The sequence below is a fragment of the Trichosurus vulpecula genome, chromosome 1 (assembly GCF_011100635.1).
Source record: "Trichosurus vulpecula isolate mTriVul1 chromosome 1, mTriVul1.pri, whole genome shotgun sequence".
NCBI classification, from domain to species: Eukaryota; Metazoa; Chordata; class Mammalia; order Diprotodontia; family Phalangeridae; genus Trichosurus; species Trichosurus vulpecula.
The window spans coordinates 254,331,521-254,346,231 of NC_050573.1; the positions used below are offsets into that span (position 1 = coordinate 254,331,521).

The 14,711-nt window shown below is 36.8% G+C and overlaps 1 protein-coding gene across 3 annotated transcripts in view; it reads right to left on the reverse strand.

Moving 5' to 3' along the window:
- Window positions 1-2,569: 2,569 nt before the first annotated feature.
- TRAPPC8 (trafficking protein particle complex 8) overlaps window positions 2,570-14,711 on the reverse strand; it is a 132,152-nt gene continuing 120,010 nt past the window's right edge. For all 3 annotated transcript variants that reach the window (XM_036757723.1, XM_036757715.1, XM_036757729.1), the window contains 5 exons: window positions 14,158-14,343; window positions 9,820-9,921; window positions 6,818-6,963; window positions 4,409-4,498; window positions 2,570-3,636 (listed from right to left, as the gene is read on the reverse strand). In XM_036757723.1, the coding sequence (XP_036613618.1) occupies window positions 3,402-3,636; window positions 4,409-4,498; window positions 6,818-6,963; window positions 9,820-9,921; window positions 14,158-14,343 (759 nt within the window). In that variant the 3' untranslated portion in view covers window positions 2,570-3,401. The remainder of the gene's footprint in view (window positions 3,637-4,408; window positions 4,499-6,817; window positions 6,964-9,819; window positions 9,922-14,157; window positions 14,344-14,711) is intronic.

Sequence of the window (14,711 nt, forward strand, 5' to 3'; positions counted from 1 at the left end):
CCACCCTCACAACAAGGTGTCGCTCTTCACTCTCTTACCCAGTCCCATTCATTGCCATGTCCCATCACTTCTACCATCCTAACATCTCATTTACACCTCCTTCTCTCCTCTGACAAGCAGGCCCTCATCATTTCAGGCCAGGACTACTGCAATAGCCTGTTAGTTCCTAAGTTAGGGGTGGGTAACCTGTGGCCTTTTGACCGAGTCCAAGTTTTACAGAACAAACCCTTTTATCAAGGGGACTTGTTCTGTGAAGTTTGGATTTAGTCAAAGGGCCACACTTGAGGGCCTAGAGGGCCACATACAGCCTTGAGGCCACCGTCTAGTCTCTCCCCATTTTAGTCCACTTTACACTGAGTTGTCAAATTGATATTCCTAAAGGGCAAGTTGGACCACAGTATTCCCTTCCTCCTGCCATTCATTCAACTCCAGTGGCTCCCTATAACATCCAGGAACAAATATAAAATCCTGTCTGGCTTTTAAAGCCCCTCATGACCTGATTCCTTCCTATATTTCCAATCTTATTCCCTTATCACCACTCCTCCCCACCCCCAACCCCACAGTCTATAATTCAGTGACACTGGCCTCCTTACTGTTCCTCACACAAGACACTACCACCCTATCAGGGTGCAGTCCCCCATGCCTGGAACTCACTTCCTCCTCACCTCTTTCTCCTGGCTTCCCTGAAGTCTAAGCTAAAAATCCACCTTCTGCAAAAAAATAAATAAATAAGTTTACAGTCCTCCATAATCTTAGTGCCTTCCCTCTGAGATTATCTCTCATTTTTCATGTGTATATATGTATATGTACATATAACATATATAAACACACACATATATACACACATATACTGCAAATGTGTATATACGTTCACAAATACATATATATGTGTAATCTTTTTTGTACATAATTGTTTGTATGTTATCTCCCTCATTAGACTGTGAGCTTCTGGAAAGCAGGGACTGTTTTTTGCCGTTCTTGGTATCCCTAGTGCTTAGCATAGTATCTGACACATAACAGGTGATTAATAAATGCTTGTGGACTTCTCAATCATATCAGATCATTGGTAATTGGTATTAACACTAGAAGAACTGAAATTTGAACAGTACCTCAAAGGATGAAGCTGAATCAAGTGAGGCAGTGCATCAAAAAAAAATCTATATCAAAGAAAATAGAAAATAGGATGAAAATTATTTCAAAGTAAAATCTTAATTTTTTTTTTTGCATCAATTGTTGTGCCTTGTCCAGCTAGTGTGAAAGATGTTGTGAAGTTTAGGAACTTTTTGGTCAGGAAGCACTTTGGGATTACTGAAAATGCAAGTCAGTCTATTTTCTTTCTCATATTAAATTTGGGGCCTGTTTGATTATCCATCTGCAGTGTCTGTTCATGACATATATAATAAATAACTCAACAGATTTTTTGGAGGGGGATGGTTTAATATCAGAAGAGCTTGGGAAAACTTTAAAAAAATAACATTTTTTTATAGTAACAGTGGCTTGACAAAGAAATATCAACTAATTATTTCTATATAGGACAACAAACAAGATAAACATCACTAAGAAAACCTACCATTCCTGGTATATCCAGGAGAGTCAGAAGACCCAAGTTAAAATTCTATGTTTGACACTTACCTACAGGGGCATCTTGGACAACCAACGCCACTGGTTTCTCTACATCATGAGTTTCTTCATCCTCTTAAATGAGCACAATACTTGTAACTACCTACTTCAATGATGACAGGATCAAATTTGTGCAAAACTTTTAATTGAGCTTAAAGTTCTATACCAAGGTGGCATTATTATCCAAATGTGTCCTGTCCTTCAAAGTAGTCATTTTGACAAGCAATACAGTTATGCTGATGACACTGCCTAGAATATTTCTACAAACCCTCTTTTGGATCTTTAGAGCCAGTTTATGAGTAATATATGAATATCACATTATATTCAAATTTTAACCAAAAATGTCTATTAATAACCTACTTCATTTACTAGGTTTGGTACTTCATGCCTTTTGCTTTTTTCCCCCCCAAAATGAAATCCACCACAAAAGGATTCATTTGCCACCACAGCAAATATTTAAAAGAATGTACTATAGATAACTCCAAAAAAGGAAATTTTTAAAAATCCCTGCCCTTGTCTTGGGCAAGGTCAGAACTGCTGGAATAAGTCTCTCAAAATGAACACTTTGAAGGAGACAACATCTATTATTTGGATGTGTGAATTCAAGTATGTTTGTTAAAGAAAGTATGACTATTATTATTATCACTGTTAAGGCCCACATTGTATTTTCCTATCCTACAGAAAGAAGAACCTTTTTCAGTAAATATCTAGGTTCAAAAACTAAATACTCAGGCAACTGGAAATTATTCTCAAGAGTTTACTTCTTCCTGAAGACTAACATCTACCTATATTGGAATATCTAACTGAATAGTGCTTGCTCTTACACTGAAATTGGCTCTCCACAAGGTGACAATACTAAAACGATTGGCTTGTACATCATATCATTTATACAAATGTAGCACACAGTAATTCCTCCTATAAATACAACAAAATAATTCGATAGAGCCTATACAGTGAATATGATGTACGCTTTATTCTATTTACAGTACATTTGTTATAAATATAATACATTTCTTGAAAAGCTTACTTTTAATTAACTTGAGTAGATTTATATTTTAAACAGATCAACCCAGTTGTTAAATTACATAATAAAGTGAATGACAATTTAAATGACAAAAATCTCATGGTTGTGAAATAGTGCATTCTGTACTGAGATGAATGAAAAAAAAAAGGTCAAATTCTTTCTAAAATTATATTCAAAGCATCAGATGAAACTTAATTTGTACAAAGTTATGTATAAGTGAAAAGGTCCACTGAATACTTAAATGTGAAGACTTTTATAACATAGGGCCAAAACTGATTTTTGAGAACTGTGAAAAGTGAGAACAGCAGAATTTGTATTTAACACTCTATAGTAAACTTCACAGTAAAGCTGGAATTTATAGGGACTAATGGCTTAAGAACAGCATAGCCAACGAAGGCCATTTTTCTGAAATTATCTCCTAATACGGCCACTAATATGCACCATCCTGTAAGCTGTTACAGCAGTCAATCATTAATTTTTTAAAGACAGGGCCTAAGGTGCATGGATATGTTCAAAATCTGTATTTTGAATATTTAAATTATTACCAGAGTTGAAAAAAATACAAAAAAAGAATCTATGCATTCTCAGTCCAACGTGCTTTGCATCGATAAACATAAACTGACAAGAGGCTTGAATATTTGCTATTGTGATCCTATACCATCTTTTGTAATATGGCAGATGTCCCCAAAACTGCTGCAAGATTCATTCAGCAAAATAAAATTGATTCTTTTGGTTTCCAGTACAAATTTGCAAGTGGTCACACATTACTGATGATGATCAGTGCGGGCATGGAGCTCTGCTGACTTGTTTCAAATAATGTCACTTGGTCCGATAACTTGGCAAATACCCTAGGAGTTCCAAGATTATAGACACCTGCATGAACAAAGCAAGCTTTCAGCTGCAAATTGTAGATTTCCTGGCTCTTAAGCTGTAGTTTATATTGGGTCTGCCCAAGCCACGTGAATGAACCATGGACTTCCAGTGCTTCTGGGCTGAAAAAGAAGTAAATGAGAGCTAACAACTCCATTTGTTTTGTTTGCAAAAGATTAACAGCAAGTTTCAACAATTGATCCTAAATCTTTTGTTTCCCAATTTTCCATTTTTAAGCTTAGCACAATGGTGCAAAGCAAGCTTTACTTACAAAAATACCAAGTGGTTAGGTGATAGCTTATCTTTATTTGAGGTATAATTTTTAACAAAAACTATCCATCATTTTTGAGACTTTTGCTAAAATTCACCTCATCTGTTCCAAGGGCAACTGATTTATTGCTCTATAACAATGGAAGATGAAGAAGTCTTATGAGACTTTTATACAGAGCTTTAAAGCACTCCTCACAGAATTACTCACAACAACTCAGTAAGGCAGGTGATATACTGTTATCCCCATTGTACAGATAAGGACAGTGTTAAATACAGATCCTATAAATTTGCTGAACCAGAGAAATTTCGTAAGTACTGTCTCAAGTCACAGCTAGGAAGTACCAGGGCCAGACCTAAGTTTCCTGACTCCTTCTAGAATTTATCTTACTATATATACTACTTAACCAAAAGGAAATGCCTAATATATTCATGTAAGGAGGGGAAATAAGAGTGGTTCTGCTCCTCACCACGAACCTCCCCAACTCCTACCCCCAACACCTACACACCCTTAGCTTTAACTTAAAACTACAAGATTTTTGGGACACCCTGTATAAAAAAAACTTAATTATCTTCAATTATACTATACATTAAATTGCTAGGAAATTTACACTTGAAAACCATTACCTTGTTGCTTTATGTCGCAGATCAATGATTACATCTACATCCGTCTGAGAACAATTGGAAAGTAAGAGGGTGACTGGTACTAAACAAAGGCTACGAGAGAGGAGGAAAAAGGATTGAACATGTTTTTGTTTTAGAAATAGAGGCAGTATTTAATAATAAAAAAAGAACTTGTATTTTTAAAAAACCAACATATAGAGATCTTAAACTAATCTATGTTCAAATAATGAGCCAGCTGTAAAGTCACTCAAAACAAACCTTTTCGATGAGAAATATTACTGATGAAAAAATGCATACATTAGCACATCTAAATAGCTGAATGTGTTCATTCAATTAACTGCTATATTTAATAATCTTAAAATAAAAATGTAAGAACTTCCAAGGCATTTCCTGCTTTTCTCTACCTCCAAACCTCCAAAACAGAACAGAGGCAAACAGTAACTCCCCAAAAAGCTTAGTAGAAGAAAAAAATACTCATCTAGAAATTCCTGTGGGAATCCACCACTATTTCTGCTCTCTTTGTTAATTCAGTTCAATATACATTTACCGAACCCTTCCCAGGTAGAAGGTTTGGGGCCAATTAAATGTTATGGAATGACAGAAGAAGGAGGAGGAAGGCTGGTGCCAAAAAAATGTTCAATTACTTACAGCCTAAGCAAGAAGAGAATATGTGAATATAGACTGTGTGCAAATAGTTATGTTCCTTTCAGAGAAGAGGTGCAACTGTGGTATAATAAACCAGCCCTTAGTGGGAGGATTCTTCCTATTCAAAAATATATGATGTAATTCACAAGGGTATTCCAGTCCCTTTACAGTGAGTAGCAATAGCCCAAAAAGCTTATCATCTGGTGGTTCAAGGCTGAGTTAAGTCTTCCAGAAGCTTAGGGCTGAGAAAATTTCCAGGTGACTGCATGAGGTTACTGCTAGGTCAGGCAGGATGGCCTGAAATTGCCCTGAACATAATACATGTTCAATAGGGGTTTGTTAAATAAAGGGAAAACAATCATTTTATGTGAATCCATCTTACTAAGCTTGAAATCCTTCTAAATATATTATATTCTTATGTTTTTAGGGAGTCTTATAATCTCTCAATTATAAACATTTCTCAATCTTATGAAAAAAGGCACTTCCTTAGGATTATAAACACCCATCCACTGAGACTCTTTTCAAGGATTATTTCATTGGGCATAAAGCCTCAAAAATGTTTTAAAAATTATTTTAAAAATCTTTAAATACTTTTAAAAATTATGAATAAAATTAAGCCAGTAAAGACAAACCTTGCCAATTGGAAAAAACAAAAACAAAAACCAACAAGTAACTTAAAGATCTGATTCATTAATGATTTTATAATTAGTGTTTACATGGGACAACAAAGATAAAGGGATGGCAATGACAGATATCGGATACACCTGTCCTCCCTTGTAGATCACATTTGAGACTCTTTCAGATCCAATCTGTCTTTACCCTTGACTTCTGGAGTCCTTTGTTGACCTTTTAGATATAAGCTGCATAAGCAAAACTACAAATTCATAATCTAAATTTGCTAAATTAGCTAAAATTGCTCAATTAACGTTTTCCTGTCAGAGATTCTGCTTGGTGTGGACTCCACAAAAATCATACCTCCCCCAGGATAAGGTCATCATCTGAAATCTAATCATCATGGAGACTGATTCAGCTGTGATACTCAACGCCTCCATGGCACCCTCAAGGGCTTCTCCCCTCTGACTGGAGGGAAGAGTAATAAACTCCTCCCAAAACCTCCCTTTACTGAAGTTCAGAATTTCCTGCCTAGTTTCATTCTCCATCAGCGGCACTGCTTGGTCATGACTCTACCACTCCATCCCTACCCTGTCCCCCATTCAGCCACCTTTTGCATGTCTTTCCCCATTAGATTATAAGCTTCTTGAGGACAGGAATTGTCCTTTTTTTTTTCCTGTCCACATCCCCAGAGTTTAGCACAGTGCTTGACACATAGTAGGTACTTAATAAATGTTTACTGATTATTGACTACTGTTCAATATATTTTAAATAAATGTCACTAGTTTTCTAAATTCAGCTGTTGGAAGATTCTTAGAACTAAGAATTTAAAGGTTCTACTTATTCATTATTAACTACAAATGAAATAAATCCTGTAAAGGAGTTTTCTTTCTTTTGACTCTTTTCAATGTAGAGACTTCTGGGTTGCTATTTTTTTAATAAGGCCACAATATCCATAGTATTAATTTGGGTAATGTCAAGTGCTTCTGAGACATTTATTTATAAAGTTTTAAAAATGTACCCCCAAATTTCTCATTGATGTTTGGACAAACTTTATTACTCTATCATTTCAAAAATCAGTACATAAACAGAGCTGTTATTTAAAAAAAAAAGTGTAGTAAAATTTCAACTATCAACACTGAATACATCTCAGACCTTTTTTGATGAAATGGATGATTAAAGGACTCTGGATATTGAAGACTAGTTTTTATGAGACTTGATAGCTGTTCTACTGTAGGTCTTGTGGGAACCACAGTGTTTTCTGGCCGAGTAAATTTTAAGAGTCCCATCTCTGGTGGTTCCTAGGGAAGGAAAATAAAACAAAGCCTCAGCTAATTAAAATACCAAGAGCAGAAGGAATGTTTGGAAATAACATTAAAATACTGAAACAAAAAATAAAGTAATTCTTGCCCTCAAGCTGATATTCTACTTAGAGGACAGAGTACATATATATACTGATCAAGTTAAAAAAAAAAGATACAGTTTGAAGAATGAGAAAGTACTAACACCTAGGAATTCAGGAAAAGGTCCCTACAGAAAACAGGACTGATCTGCTAATAAGCACATTAGTGAAATACGAAGTATCGAATTTAGGAGTGCACTGAAGTCTAGGAAGGTAGATGAGAGCGAAGTTATAATGGACTTTAAATATCAGAGAGGGTAAGTGACTTGGCCCCAGTCACACAACATGAAGGGTCAGAGGCAGGATTTAAATGGAGGTATCACTGCCTACAAGTCTAGCCCTCTCTCTACTCCAGCAACTATCCTAACTCACTGCCCTCAAGGGGAAGGGAAAGACAGCCAGCACCAAAAGCTGCAGAGAGGACAGGGGATGAGGACTAAGAAAAGGCCATCAGTTTAGAGATTAACAGATCACTGGCAACATGGAGAACGCAGTTGTGTGGTGGTGTGGTGAGGTCTGAGACCAGACTGCAACTGGTAAAGCAGTGAAAAAAGGGTAAGGAAATGAAGTTAATTTTTGTCTATGAAAGTGAGAAGTGGCGAATGAGTTGGAATGGACCTCAGCAACTGAGCAGAGGTAGAAGAGTTTGAGGGAATGGCACAGGTAAGTATTTTGAGGGAGCAAAAGTCAAACTTATACTGAGCCTTGTCTCCACAATACCAAAATACCTACTGAAGTTTTCAAACTGGATATTCCAGAGGCATCTCAAGCTAAAAGTGGCCAGAAGAGAGCTCATAAATTATCTTTCCCATCAAGCTGACCACTCTTCCAAACTTCCCTATACCTGTCAAAAGAAACTACCATTTTTTTTTCCTTCAGTTTTCCAGGTTCATAACCCTGGTAATGGGGAAGGTAGGCAGTACAGTGGATAGAATGCCAGGCCTCAAGTCAGGAAAACTCATCTGAGTTCAAATCTGACCTCAGACACTTACTAGCTGTATGACCCTGGGCAAGTCACTTAACCTTGATTGCACCAGTTCCTCTTCTGTAAAGTGAACTGGAGAAGGAATGGCAAACCACTCTGGTGCCTTTGCCAAGAAAACTCCAAATGGTGTCACAAAGAGTTGGGACGTGAATTACGTGACTGAACAACAACAATCCTAGTAATATTCTCAAGTTCTCCTCACCTCACACATCCAAAAATTTGTCAAATCTTGCCATTTCTCCTTCCATATGTCTTACATCTGACTCCTTCTCTATACCCATACAACCATGAATTTGGCTCAAATACTCATCACCTCTTACCTGTATGACTGCAATGACTTCTCTACCACAAGTGCAGCCTACACGCAGTTGCCAGTATGACTCCCTACTCAATCTAATCCAAAGGCTCACTACTGCCTCCAGGATAAAATACAAAATCCACTAATTGGTTTTTGAAACCCTTCACATCCTGGCCCCAACCTATCTTTCATTGTACATTATTCTCTTTCCTGTATTCTAAGATTTAGCCAAAATGATCTCCCTATTTCACACATAAAATTCCCACCTCTATCTCCACGCCTTTGCACTGACTGTGCCCCACATCTGGAATGCCATCTCTTCTCACCTCTGGTTCACAGGATTCCTCTCTTCCTTGAAGATGAAGTTCCAGCATTACCTCCTACATAAAGCCCTTCTTGACCATCCCCATGCCTAATGCCATCCCTTCTAAACTACCTGGTATTTAACTAGTTTGAATTTAACTTTGCATTTATCTTCTTTTTATTTATTCTGTATATACTTATATATGTACTTGTTGTCTCCCTAGAGAGAATATAAGTTTGACGAAAGTAGGGTTTATTTCATTCTTTGTTTGTATTTGTGTCCCTAGTGCCTAGAATATAGTAGGTGTTTAATAAATGCTTTTATAATGACAGATGAAGGAAAGGGTATCTGGGGGTTGAGAAAAGAAGAGAAGATCTGAAATAATCACCGTAGAGAATGTGACAGAGACTCAATCAAGGAAGAGTAAATAGAATGCCATGCAACAATAAGGCAGCTGACATTAATTAACACAAATCTGTAATGGACAAAGTTAGCATAAGTCCAAGATTTTCCTTAGTAACATTCAGCAGTCAAGTAGGAGCAAAACAATGGATGATGGGAGTAAACCCATTCTGACATACTGTGGCTCATGACCTCTAATGAATCTGTGTGTGATCTTTGATAGATCTGTCTCAGTTGGCTCAGGCCCTCTAGTGTCTCTGGTTCTGTGAGGCTCAAGATCTTTCCTGGATGTGAATCATTTTCAGCTAATGGCTTCTACTGCCCAAGCTGAACTGGTCTCATATGCCCTTATATGTTTAAAACATTAAAAAAAAATGTAAGTTGGGCCTATGAGAAGTTTGGTTTTGTTGTTGTTGTTGAAATACAACAGCATCTAGTAGTGAACTAAGTAGGTGAACTAAGTTCATTTTACTGGCAAAAAAAAAAAATTCACTTCACTTGTTGCTGAAATAAACATTAATTAGTGAGCCTGTGTGATAAACACAAGTTTGGCTAATGTTAACTTTCATTGGTAAGATACCTAATTCAGTATGATAACATATCATAGAAACGGACATTTAATCGTCTTATACTATGTCTGTGCTTAAGACAAAATATAATGAATGCTGATTACGTGTTTTTGAATAGAAGAAAAGTATGGTTGGAAACTAACAGCCAGAAACTCTTATGCCAAGTCACAGTCTGGTCAGTTCACTTTAAAAATTACCTGCTTTTGAGAAAATGAAAAAGCCTCTCTTCCAATAGTTCGAAGAATAACATGATGTTGGCCTTCCAAAATGAGTTGTTTATTGTCTTCCACAACATAGGCCTGTAAGACACAACACACAAAAGGATTATCTAAATTTATTCACAATATCAAGAATGGCAAAATACTGTGCTGTAAACTTGACAAAATGATAGAGGCATTATAACTAATTTCATCAATCATCAGAAAATTAGCAAAATGCGTCTGTGCTGGCATTCTATTCTCCTCAGGAGTTAAAAGATCAAAACATTTTCATTGAAAATTGCAAAGAAATATGTTTAGAGGTGTAGTGAGGCTCAAATGAGACAATGAATGTAAAGCACTTTGCAAACCTAAAAGCATTATATAAATGCCAATCATTACCAGCCTCTAGTTTGGTGATGACTTCATTCCCCAAGCATTCCTTCTATTGCATTCCTGCTGAATTCAAGCAGTGTTTCTAGAGCAATTATAGGACCATGTTTCTCTCTACATTTTAAAGACTCTACTCTCTCCTGTCTGATTGCCTCCTCTCAGTCTCCTTTCCTGTATCTTCATTCAGGTGAAGCCTACTAACCATGGGGGTCCCCCAAGACTCTTTCCAGTCCCTCTTCTCTTTCTGTGCTGTTTTTATTGGTGATCTTATCAGCTCCCAAAGATTCAACTATCAGTTTTATGTAGATGATTCTCAGATACATTTGTCCAGCTCCCCACTGACCTCTCATTTCCAACTCCCTATGGGACATCTCTGACTGGATATCTCATAGACATCTTAAACTTAACATGTTCAAAACTGAACTAATTTTTTTCCTCCTGTGCCCTACCCTCATCCAAATTTCCCTAAACCAGTTGAGGGTATGACCACCCTCTAGTCCATAACCTAGGTACTATCCTTGACTCCTTGCTCTTTCACACTTCACCCTATATCCATTCAACTGCTATATCCTGTTCCTTCTATCTTCACGTATACCCCCTTTTCTCCTCTGACACTACCAATACTTATAATTCTAGGACCAGGCCCTCATCATTTCATGCCTGGACAATTGCAATGTCATGCTAGTTGGTCTTCCTGCTTCAAGTCTCTCCCTACTACAGTACATCCTTCACTCATTTATCAAACTGATCTTCCCAAAGTGTAAGACTGATCATATTATCCCTCTTTTTAACGGACTCCAGCAGTTTCCTATTACATCCAGGATTAAGTATAAAATCCTCTGTTTGGCTTTTAAAGCTTTTCATAACCCATTCCCTATCTTTCCAGTCTTTATTTTTGTCCAAAATCTACAACCAAGTGACAATGGCTTCTTTGATGTTCCTCATAAGATACGCCATCTCCTGGCTAGGCCCGATGTCTGGAACCCTAACCCTCAAAGTCTTACCTTCTGCAAGAAGCCTTTTATAGTCCTCCTTAGCCTTAGTGCCTTCCCTCTGAGATTATTTCCCATTTTTCCAGTATATATTTTGTTTGAATGTTTGTTTGCATATTGTCCCTCTCATGAAACCATGAGCTCTTTCAGAACAGGGACTGTTTCAATTTTTTGCATTTTGGGGATAGCAACCTGAGTGCTTAGAACATGGGTACTTTGTACAGGCAACTAGGAAGAGCTCCTTCCTTCCTTGAAGTTGTGCAGGTTAGCCATGTCTTCATTTCTCAACAGGCTGCAAACCAGACTCTTCCATCATGCTCATTCACTTGGTACCTTCCTCCTCACAACCCCTTTTCAGCTGCTGTTTCTGTAGTGTCTTCCCATTAGAATTAGTAAGCTCCACAAGAGCAAGAATGATCTCTTTTGTTGCTTGTTTCTGCATTCCTAGCACAGTTTGTGGCACCCAAGCACTTAATAAATATCTATTATGCCTGCTGTCTGTTGTTTATTAGTACGTGACCTCTTTATTTTTGGCTACTTGCAGTATTTTCACTTTGACCCAGAATCTCTGGATTTGGGTTATAATGTTTACGGGAGTTTTCCTTTTAGAGTTGTTCCCCCCACTCCCAGGCAGTAACTGGTGGATTCCATTTCTACTTCGTCCTCTGGTTCTACGAGATCTGGGCAGTTTTCTTGAAATATGATGTCTAGGCTCTTTCTTTAATTGTGTGGTTTTCATGTAGTCCAAAGACTCTTAAATTATCTCCCCTCAATCTTCCCAGGTCAGTTGTTTTCAATATGATACTTTAAATTTTCCTCTATTCTTCTTCAAGTTTTGGCCTTTTTTTCATGTTTCTTGTTATGTTGTCATTAACTTCTGTTTGATCTAATTTTCAGAGTCTGTTATTTGTTTTGTACCTCTTGTGTTAATCCTCTTTCCAAGTCTCTCTTCTATAGCTCTCGTTTCTTTTCCAATTCTTTATTCATTCTCATTCCATATCATTTTAAAACTTAATTCTAATTCCTACATTATTTCTTTAAGGATTTTAATTGATATTGCGGGCAAACTAGGTTTTTCTTTGAGGCTTTCTCATTGTTTTAGAATTATTTTCCTTTTCTAATTTGGTGTCTTAAGCATCTCTAGAATCATAATGGCTCTTAATCTTTTCTTTTTATTTATTCTTCCAGAAACCTGCTGTTGTTGGCAATGCTGAGCTCTGAGGGCTGAGTCTATGATCAAAGGCCATTTGGCAGACCCCTAGTTATTGGTTTAGGCCAGGGGCTGAATCTAAGAGCAACCCTGCCTGTCCTGGAAATGTTACAGAGTCTATGATCACAAGCTATCCATGTTCCACATTTTTTACCCTGGCCACTTGCTCATAGGTTGTATTTGTGATCTTGGGCTGGAAAGGTGACCCATTATCTATTTTCTCTACTTCCCAAACACTAATTGATTTGAAATTCTTAGATCACTGTTGGAGCAATTATTGGGAGAAGATGGGCTGTATTGCTTCCTCTTACTCTACCATACTAGCTCAGGCTCCCATCCACTTGGTTTTTCCCATGTTGTTACCCCAAAATAGCTTGAAAAAGACTTTTTTCTGTTGCTGTCCTTAGCAATTATGTCCAGGCTTGGAACAATGATAACCTTTTGAATTCAACCTCTATTACATACTCTTGCTTTTATCTTCTACCATGTTTTCAAAAACTCAAGTTGTTTTTTGTTTTAGGAAGGAAAATTGGTGTCCAGTAATTTGGGAATAATTGAAAAAACTATGATATGTGATTGTAATGGACTATTATGTTATAATGAAAGCCAAATTTGAAGAATTTGGAGAAACTGGACAAGACTTGTATAAATTGATGCAAAATGAGGTAAGCAGAACCAGAAGAATAATTTACACTGCCTTCAACTGGCAGTGGTGATAAAGTAAGACCTATGCTTCCCCTTAGTTCTTTCTCTAAGTCTTCAGGTTTCCCCCTCCCTCTCAACTTTGAAAACCCTGACAATGAGTATAGGACTCTTTTTGGAAGTTTATTTATTCCCATGCAGAAGAGGTCAATAGTGGATCATCAATAGTCCTCAGGTTTGACAAGTCCTGGAAGGCTCTCAGGCAGGACCTGGATATATGGCTCAGGACAACAGACTTTTTTATTGTTAACATTAGGTAAAAAATACGGTATTTTGGTATATCTCAGCTGAAGAGTTGATTACTAGCAACTCTTTGGTCTCATTCTCTTCTGATTCTCGCTGAATGTCTCTCACTTGACCCCACCTGAAGATCTGTATCATCATTCTTTGTAGCACAGAAGTTGCTTTCTCTTAAGAAAGCCTAGGTTCCCATCACCCACTGCTTCAAGTATTCTCCGTTCCTTTTTCTTCTGTGAAATATCCTAGCACCTGATGTAGGCCAAATTCTGAGTCTTTAGAGTCTTTTTCTCTTGGTTTTTCAAGCAAAACTTTATTCTTGAAGATGACCTGAAAAGTCTTTCCTGTAGGAGGGCAACTGACCTGTATTTTCTGAACTAACTGAAAATACACGGTCATAGCAGAAAGACCTGCATATAAGTCAATGGAAAATTCCTGTTGATCTCCTTATTTGCTGAAAGCAAGATATTTAGTCCTGTCATTCCTGATGATCATTTGTGATCGATTTATTGGGTGAACTGCTGTTTCAAAATCTCTTTGTCTTGTCTTTTTACCTCTAAATATTGAGGAAGGGGGAAAAACACCCAAGAAGCAATGTAGGTTATTGGTCTCAGAAAGAGAGCAAACTAGTCAGACTGAGGGGAATTATATAAAAAAATAAAAGTTAAAATTGGAACTCTTCAGAAAATTAAATATAGAAAAGCCAATATTTGTTGTTCAGCTCAGATATCCAATACTTCAAAAGTAAGCATATTTTATTTTTTAAAAAAAACATACTTATTCAAGAAAAGTAATGATACATACCTTCCATAATACAACAATATTCAAATCCACCTCACTGCATTTTTGAATTAATCTTACTGCATCATCAGAGGGCTGTTTTTCAGTTGCTGGAGAATTATACATGGATGAATGGGCGTGTGTTTTTTTCAATTCAGATGATAAACTTCGAAAAAAGAAGTCAGCACATGGACTTGCTGAACTTATTATCTATTTTTAAAAAGCAACACAGTTTAATAAATGTTATTAATTTGTTTACTAAAATCTAAATGGAATAAAAATATACATTTCTTAGAATTTATATTTATACAGGAAAAATATGCACAAATACCTTCTTGAAAATAATATGACAGCTTGAATGCTGATAGACAATCAGAAGCTAGAAGTCTAATAGGTGACAGTATATGCTGGCTCTCTGTATAGTTGGTAAGTAGTCATAGACCTAAGAAACTAGGAGTTCTTCCATGCAGATTTGAAACCAATTATTTCAATCCCCAGGCTTCACTCTTCCCTCCAATTCTACACATCTACCTTACTCTATTTTCATGTATCCAAGGAGGATAAATATGTATTTCTAA